The sequence below is a fragment of the Pangasianodon hypophthalmus genome, chromosome 18 (assembly GCF_027358585.1).
Source record: "Pangasianodon hypophthalmus isolate fPanHyp1 chromosome 18, fPanHyp1.pri, whole genome shotgun sequence".
In the NCBI taxonomy this organism is placed as follows: Eukaryota; Metazoa; Chordata; class Actinopteri; order Siluriformes; family Pangasiidae; genus Pangasianodon; species Pangasianodon hypophthalmus.
In genome coordinates, this window is record NC_069727.1 from 7,203,485 (window position 1) to 7,224,739 (window position 21,255).

Genomic DNA, 21,255 nt, shown 5'->3' on the forward strand with positions numbered 1-21,255 from the left:
TTTTTCATCTTAACTGCTAACAGTAGCCAGCTAGCTTTAAAAAAAGCTATCCTGACAGGATTTCTGAGGTGATGAATTCATATTTAAAAAGATTTTTGTTCTTCACTGCTAATACTAGTCAGCTAGCTAACATGAGCTAACCTGACAGGATGTTTTACTCTTTGTTTTTTAAATAAATGTTGAAGCTTTGCTGGCCAATTAAAAAAAAATAACCATAAACCTCATGCATTTGTTCAGCTTATTATTTTATACCTCTTTTCTATCTCCTAGTCCTGTTAGGGATTTAGCCAAAGTTAGCCACAGCCACAGTATGGCATTTAAACTAGAATATATCTCATGTACAGGCAGATTCTTCTCTTCTGGATGAATGACATATGCTTCCCAGCGTGAGCTCTCTGAGTTAGCTGGGTAGGAATGTACCGCTTGACTGACATGATTGAGTGCAGACTGTAATGGACATTAAGGCATAAAGTATATATATATGTATATATATGTATATATAGAAAGCACGTAAATGTGTGTTATACTGTTTGCTCATGTTCAGATGTTTATCTCTATTTTTGTTTTTATTTTTGAGTGTATATCTGAGGGAAAAAGAAATGTCAAATTAATTCTTAAACACGATGAAAGTATTTATAACTTGGGCCTCTGGACAGCCATACCATAGACGTTAGAACCGTATATATGGAGTCAGCAGTAACAGAGCCCCACATGAGGAAAAAGGAGAGTGGTATAGAGCGATGGGGAGAAAGAGAGAGGGAAGCGGAATCGGGGAAAGCTTGAATAAAATGTGGAGTTGTTGCCAAATCTTTTGCCAGTTACCAAGCAAAGCATCCACTCTGCATAGACAATCAGGCCCTGAGGTCGTCACTGAATACTAACAAAACCCACTTTCTGTGTCTTTCTCTCTCTATCAAGACTCTCTTACAGTGTGTGTGTGTGTGTGTGTGTGTGTGTGTGTGTGTGTGTGTGTGTGTGTGTGTAAAACCTCACTATAGGAATCTGTGGGAATTAAATTATGTCAAAAGCAAAGGTTTAAATGAGAGAATGTATGTAATTGAACACTGTCCTTAAGAAACTGTAAGCGATTTTTAGAAAAAGCTTACGCTTAGCAAAACAGAGTATTTTTTTTTTTAAGTCCCAGAACTTACATTTTTCACTTTCATAACCGCACACCTTTCATTTTAGTTTCACTGTAATTACTGTATTATTCATAGGTTCTGCATAAGGTGCATATGTAAACATTTTACAGCCAGGATTTGAAGGGGTTAAATCACATTTACAGTAGTTTGATGCATATTCATTTTCTTTTCAGCAGTATCTTAACCGTGTGTTATGACAGGCACCTTGAGACAGGCGTCTTTTTCTATAATTAACATGATATTCCATGCTACAGCATTTTGACATGAACAGCATGCCTTGGAGTCTTATCAAAAGTATTCCACTGATTGTGCCAGCTTGGCATGCTTACACAACCGGACCGAGGCAGGAGTGTGTTTTTATCATTATGATTTTTGAACAGGACTTGAATAAAACAAACCAGACGCAGCATAGTAAGAGACACCGGCTCAGCAGGAGTTATGACCTTTAGGGACAGGAGAAGGAGGTAGAGCTTTTAAATATAGTTGTCCTATGCACTGTGGAATTTGGTACCAGTGCTGTCACCAGACACACAAACACATGCTGACCCAATCTTAGACCTGAGTCATGGGAGGGAGAAAATGAGAAAGGGGAGTCCATAATGCTGTGCACTATCATTCCTTTCATATAAACATAATATAAAGCTAGATCAGTTTGGCAACTAAAAAAGAAAATCAGAGATTTGCAATAATTCAACCTTAATTAATCTGGTAATGGAAAACTCCAACAAACCTGATGATGGATATATATCTATATATATATCTATATATATCTATATATATATATAATGTATATATATATATGTATATATATTTTTTTTTACATAGGCTCTAAATTATGGAGTTGCTTATTTACATGTTGGCTTTTATGATTGTAAATTGCCCATAATCTTTGAGATATTCAGTTGTCTGGTTATCTTTGCACACATGCATACACACAGATACAGGATACACTGAATATATTAAGTAACTGCTTTATCTTGGTCAGGGTTGCAGTGTATTCGGAGCCTATCCCAGGAACATGAGGCAGGAATGTGCGCTGGATGGGCGATGCCAGTCTGTTGCAGGGCACCATGCACATACACGTTCACACACTTACACCTCAGAACAATTTATAGTCACCAATACTGACATGTTTTGGGAGGTGGGAGGAAACCAGAGGAAACATACCCGAGGAGAACATGTGAAACTCTGACAGTCAGCTTAGGATCGAAGCCTAGAGCCTGTGAGGCAGCAGCACTATCCACTGCACCACCATATAAATATATATATATATATATATATATATATATATATATATATATATATATATATATATATATATACACACACACACACACTCATACATACTGTATATAGATATATACACACACAGTATATGCAGGAAACATCCCTATACAACATCCTGGACATTCATATGGAGTTGGTCTCTCCTTTGCTGTTATAATTACCTCCACTCTTCTAGGAAAGCTTTCCAGTAGATTCTGGAGCGGGACTGTGGGGATTTGTGCTCATTCAACCACATGAGCATTAGTGAGGTTGGACATTGATGTTGGGTGAGGAGGCCTGGGGTGCATTCAGCGTTCCAGTTCATCCCAAAGGTGTTCTTTGGGGTTGAGGCCAGGGCTCTGTGCAGGTCACTTAAGTTTGTCCACACCAGCCTTGGTGAAACTATGTCTTTATGGAGCTCACTTTGTGCACAGGCCCATTGTCATGCTGAAACATGTTTGGGCCACTTATTTCCAGTGAAAGGAAATCGTAATGCTATAGTATACATCCTAGACAATTGTATGCTTCCAACTTTGTAGCAATAGTTTGGGAAAGGTCCACATATGGGTGTATATAGTGTATATATAAATTATATCAATACACTTCACAACGTGAAGACAAAATTGTGTACAACATAGAAAAAACATAGAAAAATAGAAAAAGACATAGAAAAAAAATGTGTATGTGTGTGTGTATATATATATAGAGACAGGTCCATAAATATTGGGACAGTGACACAGTTTTGGTAATTTTGCCTCTGTACACCACCACAGTGGATTTGAAATGAAGCAGTCAAGATGTGACTGAAGCGTAGACTTTCAGCTTTAATTCAAGGGGTTTAACAAAAATATTGCATTAACCGTTTAGGAATTACAGCCATTTTTTACAGAGTTCCTCCATTTTTACAGGCTCAAAAGTAATGGGACAAACTAATATAATCATAAATATTAGGATTATTTTTATTACTTGGAGGTAAATCCTTTGCAGTCAATGACTACCTGAAGTCTGGACCCCATGGACATCACCAAATGCTGAGGTTTCTCCCTTGAGATGATTTGCCAGGTCTTTACTGCAGCCATCTTCAGTTGCTGCTTGTTTGTGGGTCATTCTGCCTTCAGATTTGTCTTCAGTAAGTGAAAAGCAGCTCAGTTGGGTTGAGGTCAGGTGACTGACTCGGCCATTTAAGAACATTTAATTTCCAAGCTCTTGGTCTGCTTTCACAGTATGTTTTGGGTTGTTATCCATCTGTACTGTGAAGCGCTGTCCTATCAGTTTTGCAGCATTTGACTGAATCTGAGCAGAAAGTATAGCTCTGTACACTTCAGAATTCATCCTGCTACTTCTGTCAACAGTCACATTGTCAATAAACCACAGTGACCCAGTTCCATTGGCAGCCAAACATGCCCATGCCATAACACTGCCTCCACATGTTTGACGGATGATGTGGTATGCTTTGGATCATGAGCCCTCCCTTTCCTTCTCCATACTTTTCTCTTCCCATCATTCTGGTACAAGTTAATCTTGCATCAGAACTGGTCAGGCTTTTTTTAGAGGTTTTTTAGCAAAGTCTAATCTGCCCTCTGTGTTCTTGAGTGTTACCAGCGGTTTGCATCTTGAGGTAATCCGTCTGTATCTACATTCATGAAGGTGGCTCTTGATTGTAGACTTTGACAATGATAGGCCTACCTCCTCCAGAGTGTTCCTGACTTGGCTAGATGTTGTGAAGGGGTTGTTCTTCAATAAGAAAAGAATTCTGCAATCATCCACTTTAGGTGTTTTCTGTGGTCTCCCAGGCCTTTTGGTGTTGCTGAGCTCGCCAGTGCATTCCTTCTTTTTAAGAATGTACCAAAATGTTGATTTGGCCCTCCTAAAGTTTCTGCTATCTCTCTGATAGGTCTGTTTTGGTTTTTCAGCCTAATGATGGCCTTCTTCACTTGCATCAACACCTCTTTGGACGGCATATTGAGAGTTCCAATAACAGCTACCAAATGCAAATTCAACACTTGGAATCAGCTCCAGACCTTTTATCTCCTTAATTTATCATGATATAAGGAGGAAACAGGCCACAGCTGGCCATGAAACTGCTTATCAGTCAATTGTCCCATTACTTTTGAGCCTGTGAAAATGGAGGAACTCTGTAAAAAATGGTTGTAATTCCTAAACGGTTAATGCAATATTTTTGTTAAACCCCTTGAATTAAAGCTGAAAGTCTACGCTTCAGTCACATCTTGACTGCTTCATTTCAAATCCACTGTGGTGGTGTACAGAGGCAAAATTACCAAAACTGTGTCACTGTCCCAATATTTATGGACCTGTCTCTATATATATATATATATATATATATATATATATATATATATATATATATTTTTTTTTTTCTCTATGTGAGTGCTTAATGTAATGATGGGTTCCCTTTTGAGTCTGGTTCTTCTCAAGGTTTCTTCCTTGTGTCGTCTCAGGAAGTTTTTCTTTGCCACTGTTACATCTGGCTTGCTTACTGGTTATGTAATACTACATTTGGATTTCTGTGAAGCTGCTTTGTGACAAAGCTGATTGTTAAAAGCGCCATACAAATAAATTGAACTATACCAATAAAATGAATGATTGAGACATGGGACATAACATTTTTGACCGTAATCATCAGTAAATTCTCTGTGCTCCCACTCAGTCTGAGCTCAGGACAGCTTGCCTTTTCTTACATTGCCATCAGTCTGCACATTGCAGGACTGTGCCTTTTACCCTGTATATTACAAGATGCAACTTGACTTGTAATTACTAAAGTTAGTGATTAAATATTTTTTAACCATCTAGTTTATTTGTGCTACTTATTAAAGCTGATATTCCACTCTAATTTAAAGTCACTGTTATATATGCTAGCTTAAAAGTGGGCCTTTGCTTGTTTCATAATAAGATCATAGAGGGAGTCTTATTTTGATTACTCCCTCTGACTGTTAGTGTGATGTTAACACCGCAGGGCTTTTGGGAAATCTGGCCTACCAGTTTGGAGGAAATGCCAGTGATAAGCGCCAGTTTTACTTTGCTCTCTCAGCTCTGTCTCTATTACTCTCTCTTTTTTTCCTCATCTCTCATGCTCTTTTTCTGCTCTCTGACAGTTCTTCTATGGCCTACTTCTTTCAGCTCATATATATATTTCCATCTGAGAGCTCAGCCACATCAGAGAGTAGAAAACCCATATGCCCAGAGCCCATCATGAAGTTTCTTTCTCTCTCTCTCTCTCTCTCTCTCTCTCTCTCTTTCTCTTCCTCTGTCTCCTTCTTGCTCCGACTTCCTCTAGTGTTGCCTTATTGCCAAAACCGCCAGTTTTTCCTCAAAGGTTTGTTTACTCTCCTGACAGAAGCCACACAAACATACTATTTCTCTTCTCTTTACCTCCCTTATCGCTACTTCAGTCCATCAGCCAGTCCTCCACCGTCCCTCTGTCTCTTTTGCCTCCTCTTGTAGACCTCCAGCTGCAGATGCTAATCTAAACCATGCAATTACGGCGCTGCCCGTTTCCCGGGGCCCGGCTGTGGCCAAGACTCAAACATTATTATTTCATTACAGAACTTCCCTGAACAGGCCTGAAGCAAACAGACAGACAGAAAGAAGCAGGGAGAGAGAGAGAGAGAGAGGTGGAGACATCAGAGATGGAAGAACAACAAGGCTAAAAGGACAGAACATAAACAGAGAGCAGGGGAAAAGAAAATAACCGCTCGCTCATCTGTAGTGCAGCAGACGAGAGGGGGTTTAACTGCTCTCAAAAGATCTTCAGTTCTCCCCTCTCTGTTCCTCATTATTCAGATCCCATACTGTATGTGGAACAATTGAGAATATTATACCTTTGTGTCTACATTTTATCTTCTTGTTATGTCTAAAAAAAAAAATGTTGTTAGTTATTCAGGTCAATTTGCAAGGCCCAGTAGTTAAAGCAATGCTCCATAACTTCCACATATTCTAAGGTTAATAATAAACAGATTAAAAATGTGATGTTCTTTAATAAAGAAAAACCTTTTTTTTTTTGATGTGGTGAAGTTTTCTGTAAGGAGAAGTTTATTTAACATTTATGGAAGGAGTCTCCAGTGTCAGCACCTTGCAACAGTCAGTAAGTGAGGGGAAAGCCTTCAGGATAAAGGACTTGTCTGCCCGTCTGCCCGTCTATCTGTTTGTCCAAGATTCTTGTTAAGGCGATATCTCATCAATGAGTGCTTGACTGTTTGTAGGATTTATGTGGAATTATAATTGTAACAAGCAGATGAACTGATCTTCAATAGCTTCCTTCATGTTCGAAGTACAGTGGGGTGACCACTGAGACCACTAGTGCAAATGCTTCTGTTTTGCATTCATTTTTAATTTAATACAACAATTTTCATTACAAATTATATTACTGACAACAACTTGAGTGAAAGAAGAATCTTTGAAATGTTTACATAAGTTTTTTAGTATTTGGTATGTCCCCTTTTTGCTTGAATGACAGCATGAGGAAAATCTGACCTTTTGTACAAAACAGTTAACATGGTCAATATTACAATTTTGTTTACATTTAAATAGGGACCTAGAAATAGCACAGAATCAATTCTAAAACCTTCTGTTTATTTCCAGTTTTAAATGAAAAAAAAAAATCCCAGATTTTCACTGTGGTCTCAGACTTTGGGACCTCACTGTATATTTTAAGGGTATTTCTGGCATACAAATTAGTAACAAGAAAGACTTGGTGGTGGTGGAGGCATCAGCATCTACACCTTTGGTGTCAAGTTCGACTTGTTCGACAGAAATAAATGGCTGGTGAAGGAACAACACTATAGCTGCGTAACTGATACCAGGAACTAACATGTTTCTTGGATGTTCCACAGTGTTAAATGTTGCTATAAATGGATAAAAAGTATGAGATCTTTCATTCAAATAAATGCAAATTGCTGTGGTATAAGAGGAAAAGAACACTTGGGGACATCCTATATATGATATATGTCATGTTTTATTCCTTACATGCTGTGCTCTGTGTATTGCTTCACTCATGGCCATGTTGACTCTCCCAGACTGGTGTTGCGTCATGGTCACCACCTGAGTCTCGTCATCTTGGCACAGTGCATGCTCAGCTGTTTGAAGTCATAATCCTGTTCAGAATGTAAACTTGGCCTGCTGTCCTCTCACCCCTCTACATGACCCCTCTTAGAGGATAGTAGTCTAGCAGCTCTACATCAGATCTGTAATGAGGTGTTTTGGTTGGCTGCACTTGCTTGGCTCATTAGCGAGTAATGTTGTGATCTGTCTGCGATTTGTTATCAATGACAAGCTTTTGAAGTGCTTTATGTTGGCCGTGCTTTTTAAATCAACATTTAAAGGGGAAACCTTATTCATTTCATCACTCAGGTTGGGGAAATATCCCTGATTCTGATTAACTTAGGATACTCGTTCATTCTCTCTTTCTCTTCATTTGTATCTCTTTCTCTCTCTCAGGTACACTGGTCTGAGAGGAGCTGTGCGGGGAAGGCCATCATGTTGACGGGGCAGCACGTCCCCTCAGACACAGAGGTGCAGCTTTATCACAGAGTCCTCCAGGAGCAGGGTTACCATGTCAGCCAGGGACGCTACGCTGAGACCAGTGCCACCCTCACACACAGCAGTGGAGGTGTGTACACTATGTGTGTGGCGTACGTGTGTCTGTGTGGGTTTGTGAAGTAACTTACCCTCTTAAGTCCAAGTCAGGTGTCTGGTCACTATCTCTCAAGCCTAGTAAGAGTCTAAGCTGAGTCGTGAATGGGGTCCCAGTTTAAGCATTCTGTGCTCTTTTTAGGGATGAGTCCAAACTATGATAGTCATAGTTTAGAATATGTTTGAGAAAATCTTAAAAATCATATTATAAATTATTTCCTCCCTCCAATCAGCTCTCCCTTATCATACAATAGCTATCAACCAGGGAGGGTGAAGGCTAACACGTGCTACCTCCAAAACACATGAAGCCAACCAACAGCGTCTCGTGCAGCGTCACAGGGCAGTGTAACACACTCTGAGGAAAGCTCAATCTGCCCTCTTCCACATACATGAGCTCACAGATGCTGCTCTGATTGACAGGTGTGAGAGAGAGAGAGAGAATGCCATCAAGCTCACTCAGAGAGCACGGCCAATTAGGCTCCCTTGGCTCTTTGGCAGTGGCATCATCAGGATTCGAGCTCGTGAAGTCCTGGCGATAGGACATACACTTTTCTGTTGCACCAAAATAATCCACCTGAGGGCAGTGCAGTTAATTATCCTGCTTTCAAAGACACCGAAAATATCTCTATAGCAAGACAAGTGAGTGACGTAAAATAATTATTTAAGGTGCAATAATCAATATTTTTTATTCTTTACTAATACAAGTAACATGGAAATTTGTGTAGGAATTGTCAACAATAATTGTTTAAGCCATTGTCTCAGAACAAGAGTATTATGTAGCAGAAAAAAAGTAGATGTTTCTTAGTGACTTTGATTTCTGCAGTTACAACATTAACACAGATTTACATTAACATTAACACAGATTTATTTTTCAGTCACTGAAGCTGTCCCAACATCATAAACAGGTAATCATGTGAGCGTATTTACAATACAGTACAGAAGTACAGAAGTTAGTTCTGAAAGAAGAAATGAGGAATAAAAAGGACGTTTAGTGCTCGTTTTGGTCAAGATTTTACTGTTTATTAGTAGCCTAAAGATGTAGGGATCACTGAAGAATGGGGTCATGCATATCAGTTGATCTCTGCTGAATTGCTCTCCTACATAAACACGCACACACACACACATATGCACACCCACACACCTTCAATGCTGTAATTGGTGGCATGTTTGCACTAGGGTGTAGGAGAGCTACAAAAAAATGTCTCATCCTGATACACATCAAAAGTTTTTCTCTAAAAAAAAATAAATAAAGTATTTAACAAAGAAGAAAGAAAAGGAGGTAAAAAAAAATAATTTCTGTCAGATACTTATGTAATTATTGTGAGTAAAACTGGATTTAGTCAGCATTTTAAAACCACTATGATAGCAACTATCATAAAAGAATATTGTGACGTAATTCGTAACAACATTGATACATCTTCACATTATGATGTTTATTTGCTTACTGGACTGATGAGTCCTGTTGATTTTAAACCCTGTTTAAATTTTAATCCTCCATCCCTCCATCCTTCTACCACAGGGTTAGAAGAATGTCAATGAAATGAGTTCAATGTGATGGAACGATGTGGTCACTGTGGCAAAATCTACCATGTAATATTTTACCAGGGATAATGATAATAATTTACCCAAGTATCTCTGTGTATTATGTTTAATTAAAGAGTAACTTATTTCATATACACTCCTGGGGCTGTCGATGTTTGGTTTGATATGCCAGAGAGATACTTGCAAAAGAAACAGAGCTAGTAGAATGTTTACAGTCAGCTCCAGAATTATTGGCACCCTTGTTAAGGATGAGTAATCATTAGGTCTGTGAATCACTCTCTTTCTCGATATATAGTATACAGTATTATATCAAATAAACAATACAGTTAAACAAGTACTGACTTGATACAAGTAAGTATTTGTTGCTCTCACTCTCTCTTGTCTTGAATATGGGTGAATTTATCTAATATTTGTTCTTATGAGATTATTATAGATCAATTATAAGATTATTTGGCTTGTTTCTAGATGTGTGTTTTATATGTTTTTATTCTATTGGCAGATCATTTAGCTTCTCTCTAAAAATAAATGCATACAATTAGAAAACTTAAGATGATTTCAAGCTTAAAATCAGTAACAAAATCAGTCTAGAGAAATGTTTAATAATCTTATATTTGTTTATTGTAATCTTATAACAGCAAATATTCAATAAATAAGTTATGCTTTTTTTCTTAGAATGAATTTGTTTAGATTAAATGTTAATTTTCACTCATATTTTCAGTATGAAATTGAGCTAAATTAAGAATAAAGACATATTTTAATAATCTTTTTGGGGGTGCCAATAATTTTGGAGCTGACTGTATATCTGTATTTTGTAATATTCAAATAATCTTGCCTAAAGTGTATGTACAATTGATTGGTATGATCAGACTGATGTAATGGCAGTTTGTGGGACTGTGTGTGTGTGTGCGTGTGTATGCGCATGTGCGTGTGCGCTCGTGTGTGTAACTGTGTGTGAGGCTTAGAGCAGGTGTGTATTCAGTGTTTACAAATGTATGCCCGGTATTTATTGTATGTTTAACTCAGAAGAAGGCCATAAGCAGCTGCCTGCCAGATTGAGAATTCTGCTGACTGATCACATGCTAGTCACACACAAACACACACACACACACACACACACACACTAGCACTACTGAGGAATTACCTCAACTGTAGAAGTGACATCTCTGTCTTTAAACAGTGACAGAAAATGTGGTGTGTGTTTGAGTGTGTTGAGGTTTAAAAGTATGACGTGTTGTTGATTAAAAAAAGTAGTCTTTAACAAATGTTGATTATTTTCATACAGTAGCACACCCGCAATAATATCTTGTGTTAAGAGTTGAACAGTGCAGATTTGCAACAATGCCCTCAGGTCTTGCACGGTACTTCCTGTTATTCAGAATCACACACACACACAACAGTGCCTGGATTGAACACTAAACACACATAGCCCATTTCCTCCAGCTCTGCTGGCCACCACAATTACTCCCAGATGTGTCTCCTTTCAATCTCTTACACTTTCCCGCCTCTTAAAACAGTAGATTTTTACGTTTCTCCTTCTCTATGTGTTTGTTTGAGTCTCTAAGCTTGATCATAAGTGTATTATCTATTGGAAATCTAGGCATTTTCCATGCTAAATTGCCCACAGGAATTAGGAGGTCAGCATGGGATTCTGGGTAACCCCACTCTTTGACTTTTACTTGGGTTTACAGGTTTGCTACAGCAGGTTAATTAGGAACTTGAGGCCCTGTGCTTTAATTGGGGGATTGAACACTAAGTCTATAACCATGAAGAATTTGACCTCTGTTCATTTTCATGATTCTTTCTTGTCTCTTGCTTCCATTCTTTCATTATGTGTTGCTGTAGGCTTATATAATCTACTTTTACTGTTCTTTTGAGGGCTATAAAAGCACATTTTTACTCTGAAGCTTAGCCTCTCGCACATATTTCTGTCTTATTTTCTCCTCATTTCATTATTCTCTCTATCCACAGATGGTCAGGAATGGTCTCTCTTGATATGTCTCAAAGGAACAGAAAAAAGTTGCCTCCGAAAAATCAACTTTGCCCATTCTCAGCCATACCAGAGGGTAAGAAAGCTAGTTGTACACATCACGCTTAGGCTCAGTACCGTATAAAAGAATTCTCACATGTAGTATAATACGATATGAAAGCGATTTCATGAAATTCCACTTCTTCCTGTTTTGTGTTGTTGGAAATGGATGTGAAATCAGATCTAGCCAAGAGATTGGGAGTCAAAAATATTTATAGAAGGCAGACCTCAGCGTGGCTCAAACCCGGAGCTGAGAAAGAGCACTCCTTCATGCTGTGATCTCATCTCCCTGTCCAAATAAACTATCCAAATAAAGCCAATACACAGCTAACATAACTTAGCATGCTACCGTAGCCAAGCTGCTGAGCCAATTATATCTTTAACAAAATCCATGGACAACTGTTGTTTACTGGCTCAAATATTAGTGGGCAACAGGCCCTCAGGTTCTCAGACCCCTGAGCATGTCATTTTAAACCATACAATAATCTGTGTAGAAAAATAAAATGCTTAAAATGGCCTAGGAACATCTCTATATCCATAAATAACCTAATATCACTAATATTAGCTAACCTAGCTAGCTGGCTAGTTAACTCTTTTTTTCACAGGTACACAAGAGTGACATTTCAGTATCTGACTCTAGACTCTATGATTAACTTATCACATTCTCAGTGATTAATTTGTTAAACAGCAGACAAACCTGTCTAAAAGTGTTCATTACTAGCATTAGCTAAGTTTTCTAAGTTAACTAACTGCTAGTAGACTAGGTCACTTTTATCAAGATTTCAGTATATGGTATTTTTTGTGATTTTTGATATTTAACAGTAGCTAAACCTGTCAAAATATGCATGAAGATTTTGTTAGCATACTATCTAACATAGCACCTTAGCTATCTTGCTAGCTAATTGCTAGTAAAATAGCCTGCATTTGTTACAGGTAGACACAACTGGCATTTCATTATCAAAGTCTCAATTTGCATTGTCATATTCTCACTAATTTATTATACCAGCAGTAGATAACAAAATATACCAACAAAAACAACAATAAAATGATTTTTATCACTAACATTGCTAATCAGCTGACCGTGCTAGCTAATCTTAGCATGCGATTCCAAAGCTAAAAGTTTCCTGGTGTCATGTCATCCTCTAAACTCTTGTGTTTAGAGGACTTGTGTTAATATGTGGCACTGAGTTAACAAATTTAATGCAAACATTACTGTATACCATCAGAATCGTCCAACCAAGAGGAGTTAACCATACATTAAGTAAGGAATAAAACACTATACGGCATGCTGTTATAGGATAATAGTCAATGATAGGGTGGTGAGATGTGTCGAAAATGTAAAGCTGTATAACCATCCTCTTATACAACAGCAATTTGCCAAAGATAACAATCTTTTTTTTCTTGGTCACAGTATAATCTTTATGCATTTATAGTTACAGCTAATGTTGTGGGACGTCCAACATTGTCAGAAAAGCATCTTCTCTTTTCTCTCTCTTCAAGATAATAACATAAAAAAAAAAAGCAACTCGGGCAAAGTTGTCTGTCCTGAAGACTTCCCCATAGTGGAAAACTTGACCATTACACAGCACTGACACTGGAGACTCCTTCCGATTTATGATATTAAAGATTATAGATTTTTTGTTAACCAACAGCACATTTCAGTCTATTTATTATTAGTCTTAGAGCATGTGTAGTGTTTGTGTCAGTGTTAAACAATACATATTAGGGCGAGCACATTAATATAAACCTGTGATTTGAATTACAGCCAGCACTATTGTCCAGGCTTTGCTGTATTGAAAATTATTCAACACCTTCTGACCAATCAGATTTGAGAATTCATCAGTGCTATGGCATAATGTTATTTTAGACATACAGCCTAGTGATTTTTGTTAGTCTTTAAACAACGGTCCTGTCTCTTCTTAGGTCAACATTATACCAGCGTTTGTTGGGGCTTTCATGGATATGGGCGGAGTCTGTCGATTTCTAACGGACAGCCGTTTCTCAGGTGGGTGAAAGTGTTTAATGTGACAGTGTCAAACTGCATTCAGGTGTTGTGGATATGAAAAGTTTCATATCTGACATAACCCAGAGCGTCAATGATTCCAACATAGAAAAGGTAAAGTCGTTTAATGAAACAACCAGAATGTAATAAACCGATCTTGATTAGGAGTAATATTTAGAGTGTGTGTGTGTGTGTGTGTGTGTGTTTGCGTGTGTCACAGATGAACACTTCCAGTTAAGCATTTGTGGAGCCTAGTCATGAAAGTGGAGTGTACCTTAGATCTCTGCTGAGTCTGTAATTACTGAGAAAGGTCAGCATCTTAGATGATATTTACCCAGACGTCCTTGCCACAGTAACTGTTTAAGAGGGTAAATATACAATTCAAATGCCATATAATCTTTATAATTGCCCATTAAACCTCTCTTATAATATACATCCATTATAAAAGACTCATCTTTTTCTAAATAAGCAGTACAGCTTATAAAAAGCTGGCATTCAGGGAAGGTCTTTGAAGATCATGATGCCTATTTGTGTTTGATTCTTCAAGCTAATTATGGCTATCACCGCTGGATGAAGATAACTGCTTGTCCGTTTCAGGACAGTAGTGATTGATTTTGCTCCTTGGCCCACGGCTGTGTAGCTGTGCTGTTCCTTGTGAAAGAGGGTTATTGTCTCCAGGTCTGGAACAATATTGTCTTTCCTCTTGGCATGCCTCCCACACAAATGATGGCCGATTGAGTCCTGGTTGTTTGAAGGGCAGCTGGAAAAGGTTGTGTCCTTTTCATGATAACATCTGAAGGCATGGAACATACACAAACACACATGAGGTATCTGTTTAGTCACTGATTGGGCTGAATGCAGTTACAGCACTGCTCTCACGTTCAAGTGTTTTATGGAGATATTTATGGTTTTTCCATGAAATGGGGCAACCACTTTTCCAAGGCTTTGGGGAGTAAAATATGTCTGTATCATGCATAGTGCTGTATTTGTAGTTTGTATTGGTCATATATTAAAGCCTGGTTGTGAATGGAGACAGCCTATTTATGCTAAATAAGATGTACTGATGGAATAAACATTTCATAGACATACACAGAGTGAAGTAAATCGCTGACAATGCATTTATTATTCTCAAAAATACCTTAACTCATTTACACATCATCATATACTTCCAGAAGCAGCAGCTAGCACCATCTATATGAGGACGGTTGGTTATTATAAAATTGTCTGAATTGTCAAAAGAATAAAACTACATATAATTAATTTTGAATTTATTATTTACAACATATGCTCTACATGTTCACCCTTACACTCTATGCATTTTCTCAGTTGCTGTATCATGTTTTTGTGGATTTTGCTCAACATATTTGAATCAAGACATTTCCTCAACATATTGGTTCCCATTGGTTCCTGACTTTTCAGACACCTTGTATTGTTATTTTCTGTTTAATTTTCATTATACTTGATCAGGTCATCTTTGCACACACACTTTACTGGCAAACCTCACAAACATTGAAAATGTTCAAGATGGGTGTTTATACACATAGCCCAAATACAGGAGTCTGGGCTTATTTCCATGCTGGAATTTTAAACAGGAAGTGGCATGACAAATTGAAGCAAATCACAATATTTGATGTGCAGCCCATGGAGTGGATCACTTTCACACGGGACCCTGAGTTCACTCAAAGCGAATCCTAGACCACTGTTAGACCAAAGGAACTGCTCCTAGGTTTTTGAGCAAACATACTTTTGGTTGAAATAAACTCTGCTCTGGAAGAAAGCTAAACTGTGAAAACTTTCCAGACCTAGGCTTCATCGGTCCTTTTGTCATTCTCACCAGAGATGGAAGAAGTGATGATGCCAACCATAAAACCTGAATGTCTTATAGAAAGATAGCTTTACTGCAGTGTTTTAGACTTCAGCGAAATGAGTTAACATCCTGCCAAATAGTGATCCACTCTATCTACTCTCTTCACCCAGGAGCAACAAACATCATTGCTGGTGACTTCAATCATACTGACTGTCAAAAAGACTCCCTAACTAAACACTGAAGTGCAGCAGAGAAGCTTTCATGGCAGCAACACTGCTAAAACAATTACAAACTGCAAGTAGAAAACTATTTTCTCAAGAACTTGGATCATGGAATTCAGACAATTACTGACTACAAGGCCAAAATTAAAGTGTCCCAGCTGCTATGTTGCCTGCTTCTGGATGACCTTTTTTTCCCAGTTTGAAACAATGTTGAATCAACCAATTACTCTTTCTGTCCCAGGATGAAGCAAGGAAAATCCTGACTAGAACACACATGCACAAAGCTCTACTGGTCCAGATGGCATAGGATGGGAACTTAAAGTTTGTGCCTTTCAGTTGGCCACCATCTTTACTACAGTACCAACCCAGGCTACTTCATCTTTAGTGCCACAGCTAGCAGCCTAGTGCCTAAGAAATCCACTGCCACATGCTTATAAGGATAACTATCACCCAGTAATGCTCACTCCAGTCAGAAATCACGATAGGTTTGTAACGTAATGAAAAAAACCCAGAAGTAGAAAAGCCAGTGATATCAGCATGGGGTGTGAGTTCTGGCTCTGATGGTGCCTCATCCTCAGCATCATCACCTGAGTTTGTAATTGATCTCAACTAGAGATGTGCATGGGACTGTTTTTTTAAAGACCATCTATGTAAGAATATTATTTAACAAATTCAGCTCACCATTTAACACCATTATCCCTGCATAGCTAGTGTCTAAACTCTGAAAACTAGGTCTAAACAACACACTCTGCAAATGGGTTTGGGACTTTATCACTGGCAGACCCCAGTCTGTTAAGCTAGGAAATTAAGCGAAGAACATACTGACCAGCTGCATTGTGGTCTTCTATGGTATTTTCATTCCTAGTGGCAAAAACAGCCCAATTCATCACTCCCCCACCCGGACAGGATATCTACAATAAGAGATTTGTGAGGAAAGCCAACAGCGTAATCTTAAATCACACACCTCAGCCAAGGCCTCCATGACCCCCTGCCATCTGGAATGCTGTACCAGAGCATCCCATCCCTGACTTCCAAGGAATTACAGGGACTTTTCAGGGAGAGAACCAGAGGCGTCAGACTTGCAGGTGCTGATTTTCATCCCAGCTGCTTCACGATTAGCAGTGAAACATTCGAGTGTGAGTCTAAGGTCCAGTTCTGATGGTTTCAAGAGAACAGCTTCTGGAAATAACAGGGATTTTTTGCCTCCATACTGGTCACGTCTTGGCTCCATTTGAGCTATAAAAAAATGTCTATAGTAATTTGTCTTAATGTTATTCCTTCCCTCTGGAACTCGATGCAACTACAATTTCTCATTTTGCAAGTCGTAATTACAAAGTCCAAGTTTGTTTAGAATTAATGTGGGTTTTTCTTGGGTTCCACTTGGATTTTTTTTTTTTCAGTTGTAGGGTTCTATGTAGAACCATTTAAATGTTATTTTAAAGAGACAAACCAAATAATCCTTTAGGGTACCAAATGGAACCTGCTGTGTGTTTGACTTAAATGTCCAGTTATGTGCAAATTTTAGGATGTATCACTCATGAAGGGGATAGGGGTAGCTCAGTAGTTACGATATTGGCCTACTGACTGGAAGGTTATGAGTTCAAATCCCAGCACTGCCACTCCTGAATCTTGAGCAAGGCCCTTAACCCTCAGCTGTTCAGGTGTGTGAATGAGATAAATAAGTTACTCTGACTGTAAAATGAAGGTGGCAGCAGTTCTTCTTTTAGACCCAAAATCTGTCAATATTTGTGAAACAGAACAACTGCTGATGCAAAGATAAATATTTCTAACTCCCTTTCCACTTTTGATTTTTCATTTTCAGGCATGTCATTACCCATAATTCCATCTGCCTGCACCTCCTCCAGACCAGAACTGGGAAGAACTCCTCATCACACTGAACACATCTGGTTAGATCCCTCTTTTAACAAAGGTTTTTTGAACAGTGACTTATTTTTTTAAATCACGTATCACTTTTTTTTTTTTTTAATTCCTATCTCTGCTCTTGTGTTTGTTAGGACCCAAGCTATCCAGTCTGGCTCCCTAGCCAATCAGGGTCTGGTAGCCTTAGTGAATGTATATGTCTTGGTCGCGTCAGCGACGCCCCTCACTGCATTCCTGCATCGTACAGGCTTGGTCAGGACTCATCTGGACAAACACAGTTATATTACTCAGGTAAAGTAGCTTCCTTATCTGTTTAGCGTGCCATTCTGCTACAACATGTCATGAATTAAACAATAAAAATAAAATAAAAATAAGAAGCCAGCAGAGAGCTGAATGAAAAGCTGTCTCTTATTTAGTGTTTTTAAATAGATTTCATGGGCGTTTGGTTGCGTATTATACATCTTATACGTTATGCGTCACATCAACATGCAGACTTAATATTATACAATAATTTCTATGCAATATGCTAAATCTTAATATTTTATGTTACTTTGTGCTTCGAGCTGTCTATATTCTAGCCACTCAATTAAAAAAGTTGTTATTCCACAAATTTATTCATTGAATTCATTACCAGAAAACTTTTTGGTTGGAGTTTTTATTTAAAGTAGTGTTACAGATATGCATGTACCAATAATCTATGTATTGTATATTCTACGCTCATTATATTGTAATGCAATGATTTCATTTCAGCTTTTTTTTTTCCAGTGGGGGTGGAGATTCTTTTTTTTTTGTTGCTCATCTGGCATGTCAAATGGCAATATTTTATACAAAAATGTTAAGTGATATGATTATTTTGGCTCAGAATATTTTATACCAAGAATCTGCCTGTAATTTAATATGCAACATGTTATTACCTATTTCTACTTGCATGCTTTACAACTTTGACAGATCATCCCAGTGAAATAAGCACATTTTATCAACCTTTTATCTAATCAGTGTCAGTTTATGGAAAATGTGAGGAGACTGTGGTCAGGGAGTGAGGAAATCTTTGTAGCTAGCTATTACTTGGATGGAGGAAGAAATTGAGAAAAGAAAAAAAGACATGAACCAGACCAAAAGGAATCAACTGGATTTGTGACCCTACAACGTTTCAGGGACGATAGAGATACACATTTATCTATTATTATTATTATTATTATTATTATTATTATTATTTTGGTTTCGAGATTTATTAAAGGCTATCCTGAGAAGGGAATTGACTCTAGCTACCTGTACCATATTCAGTGTTCTTCATTTTAAGCAGCCTTGTTATTTACGAAGATCTGACAGAAACGGGTTTCTTGTACAGGACTGCGAAGTGACTTAAGCTGCTCTCTGTGGGGGTAATGGTTATGAGATAGCTAGCTTAATTTACCTAGCTAGCTAAAAAGACCATGTTGAAAGGGAAAGGCTTCTGTGTTATGATGTCTGCAGCTTTGTGAGGCTGTACTGGAAATTTGGGGGCGGGTCTTTGTCTGTACTGCTTTCAAGTGTAATGATATTGGACGTATATGAGCTGGTGTATGGTGTATGTGGGAAACTTGTGTAACAGCTCTGAAAGTGAATTACTGTGAGCTACTATTCTAGGATTGTCAGAGTGACTCATAGCAGCCCAGAAAACTCATATTATACTATACATTATAATATAAATCCTAGACAACCTTCACAAGCTTCCTAGCTTCACTTGATAAAAAGGCTTAGATACATTATCACTGAAGCCAGCCCCAGCGATAATATTCATGTAACCCAGTGACTAGTAACTAGTAGAGTTTGAAGATCTATCCATCAATCCATTTTCTATAATGCTTATCCTGCACAGGGTCGCAGGGGAGCCTGGAGCCTATCCTAGGGAACTTGGGGCACAAGGCAAGGGACACCCTGGACAGGGTGCCAACCCATCTCAGGGCACAATCGCACACACATTCACACACTACGGACAATTTCGAAATGCCAGTCAGACTACAACGCATGTCTTTGGACTGGGGAAGGAAACCAGAGTACCCGGAGGAAACCCCCGAAGCACGGGGAGAACATGCATATGCTGCCCACACAGGGTGGAGGTGGGATTCGAACCCCCAGCCCAAAACGTGGCAAATGTGCTAAGCACTAAGCCATCGTGCCCCCAGATTTTGAAAATATGAAGCACATGATATTTTTTGTGCTTACAATCCTTAATACACTGGCCTACAGACAGACAGCCCAAGGTCTTGCACCATTTGTTTCCTTTGAAAGCTCCAAAGGAAGGAAGTTGAGGGCAGCTGCTTCAATGCTGCCACCAACAGCAAAAGTGAGAAAACCTAAAGCATATATTTGGAAATTGTGGGTTTATTACAAGGCATTTCTATGTTTGTGAATGGTTAGAAACATATTTTGAGGATTTGAGTAAGTACTGAAACAGAGTGGTTTTGGAAGATGGTGCATTTATGGATGGAGTTAACACTTGGCATGGGATGCTCATTAGACTTTTACTGGTGAGTGTAAACACTCTCATCACATGGAGGAAGTAAGGAGGAGAGAGGGAAATGTGTGTGTGCGTGTGTTTGTGTGTGTGGAAAATAGGGAGTGGAGATTATTTATCTATTATTTATTTATGACGCTTCACTCCAAACCAACTAGGAAGCCATTGATGCAATGGAGAAGAAGCAACATGTTGAAAGCATTTAAAACAAATTACTCTTTACTTCACAAGGATCTATAGGGTGTGTGTTTGTGTGAGTTTGTGTATTTGTGTTAATGTGTGTTAATGCATTTCAGCTCTTCATTTGTGTGTGTACATTTGTATGCACGCTCACCAGTTTATCTGTGGGTTATTCAGAAGTCAATAAACTCTCTAAGTGTGTGCGTGGGAAACAAGCGAGCCAGCACATCTCATCTACATCTCATTTCAATCTGGGCCAAAAGTTTTACACATTGCTGCCACCTACAGAGACGATTGTGTCATTACCAAGTTTCTGAAGCGTTTGACATTTGCTTTCATGGCACATAATGTACAACTGACTGGTTTCTCTGCACAACTGTCTTTCATGTTTGCTCAAGCATCCATTTCTGATATTGCCAGTTGTGCATTTGACTGAAAAGTGCTTCTTTATTTGGCCATTTATCATACTGTGCTTAACTGGGATGTAAAATGCTTAGTTTAAATGTTCCCTTGTCAAAAAATCCTAAAGAATTCCAATAAGAAACTAATTAGAATTTTTGTCATATTTTGGAACCATTCTTATAGGATTCCTGTAGGAATTGTCTAAAAGGACAAGACGTAAATATCCTGTAGGACCACTGCTACAGGATTTTTTAATGGGATACATTTAGGGTTCCTATTCAGGTCTATATGGGAATTCAATGTGATATTTTTAAGAATCTAAAACGTGCACTTTTCCACTGTAATTTTTTTTTACTATGCAAAGTTGCCGTATGAATATGTTTACAAAATTTTACTGAAATTACCCGGAAAAACAGCACATCTTGTGCTAATATTTAATTTTCAGCAAGTATATGTAAGATTTAAATAAAAGAGAAGAACTGTTTAAAACTTTGTGTTCCATGTGTGTGTAAATTACTAGGATAAAATACTCTAGAAAAATTAGAAAATACTCTAATTTTAAAGAAAACATTTTAGGATTTAAAAGCTCCCAAAGCACCCTCTGTAATTTCTAATAACAAGACATTATTTCCAATAAAAT

General features: G+C 38.2%; 1 protein-coding gene across 3 annotated transcripts in view; it reads left to right on the forward strand.

Annotated features, from left to right (window-relative positions):
* cped1 (cadherin-like and PC-esterase domain containing 1) overlaps positions 1-21,255 on the forward strand; it is a 69,032-nt gene that overhangs the window by 6,003 nt on the left and 41,774 nt on the right. For all 3 annotated transcript variants that reach the window (XM_053241686.1, XM_026922684.3, XM_026922685.3), the window contains exons 2-6: positions 7,863-8,034; positions 11,568-11,662; positions 13,549-13,630; positions 17,478-17,562; positions 17,671-17,827. In XM_053241686.1, the coding sequence (XP_053097661.1) occupies positions 7,863-8,034; positions 11,568-11,662; positions 13,549-13,630; positions 17,478-17,562; positions 17,671-17,827 (591 nt within the window). The remainder of the gene's footprint in view (positions 1-7,862; positions 8,035-11,567; positions 11,663-13,548; positions 13,631-17,477; positions 17,563-17,670; positions 17,828-21,255) is intronic.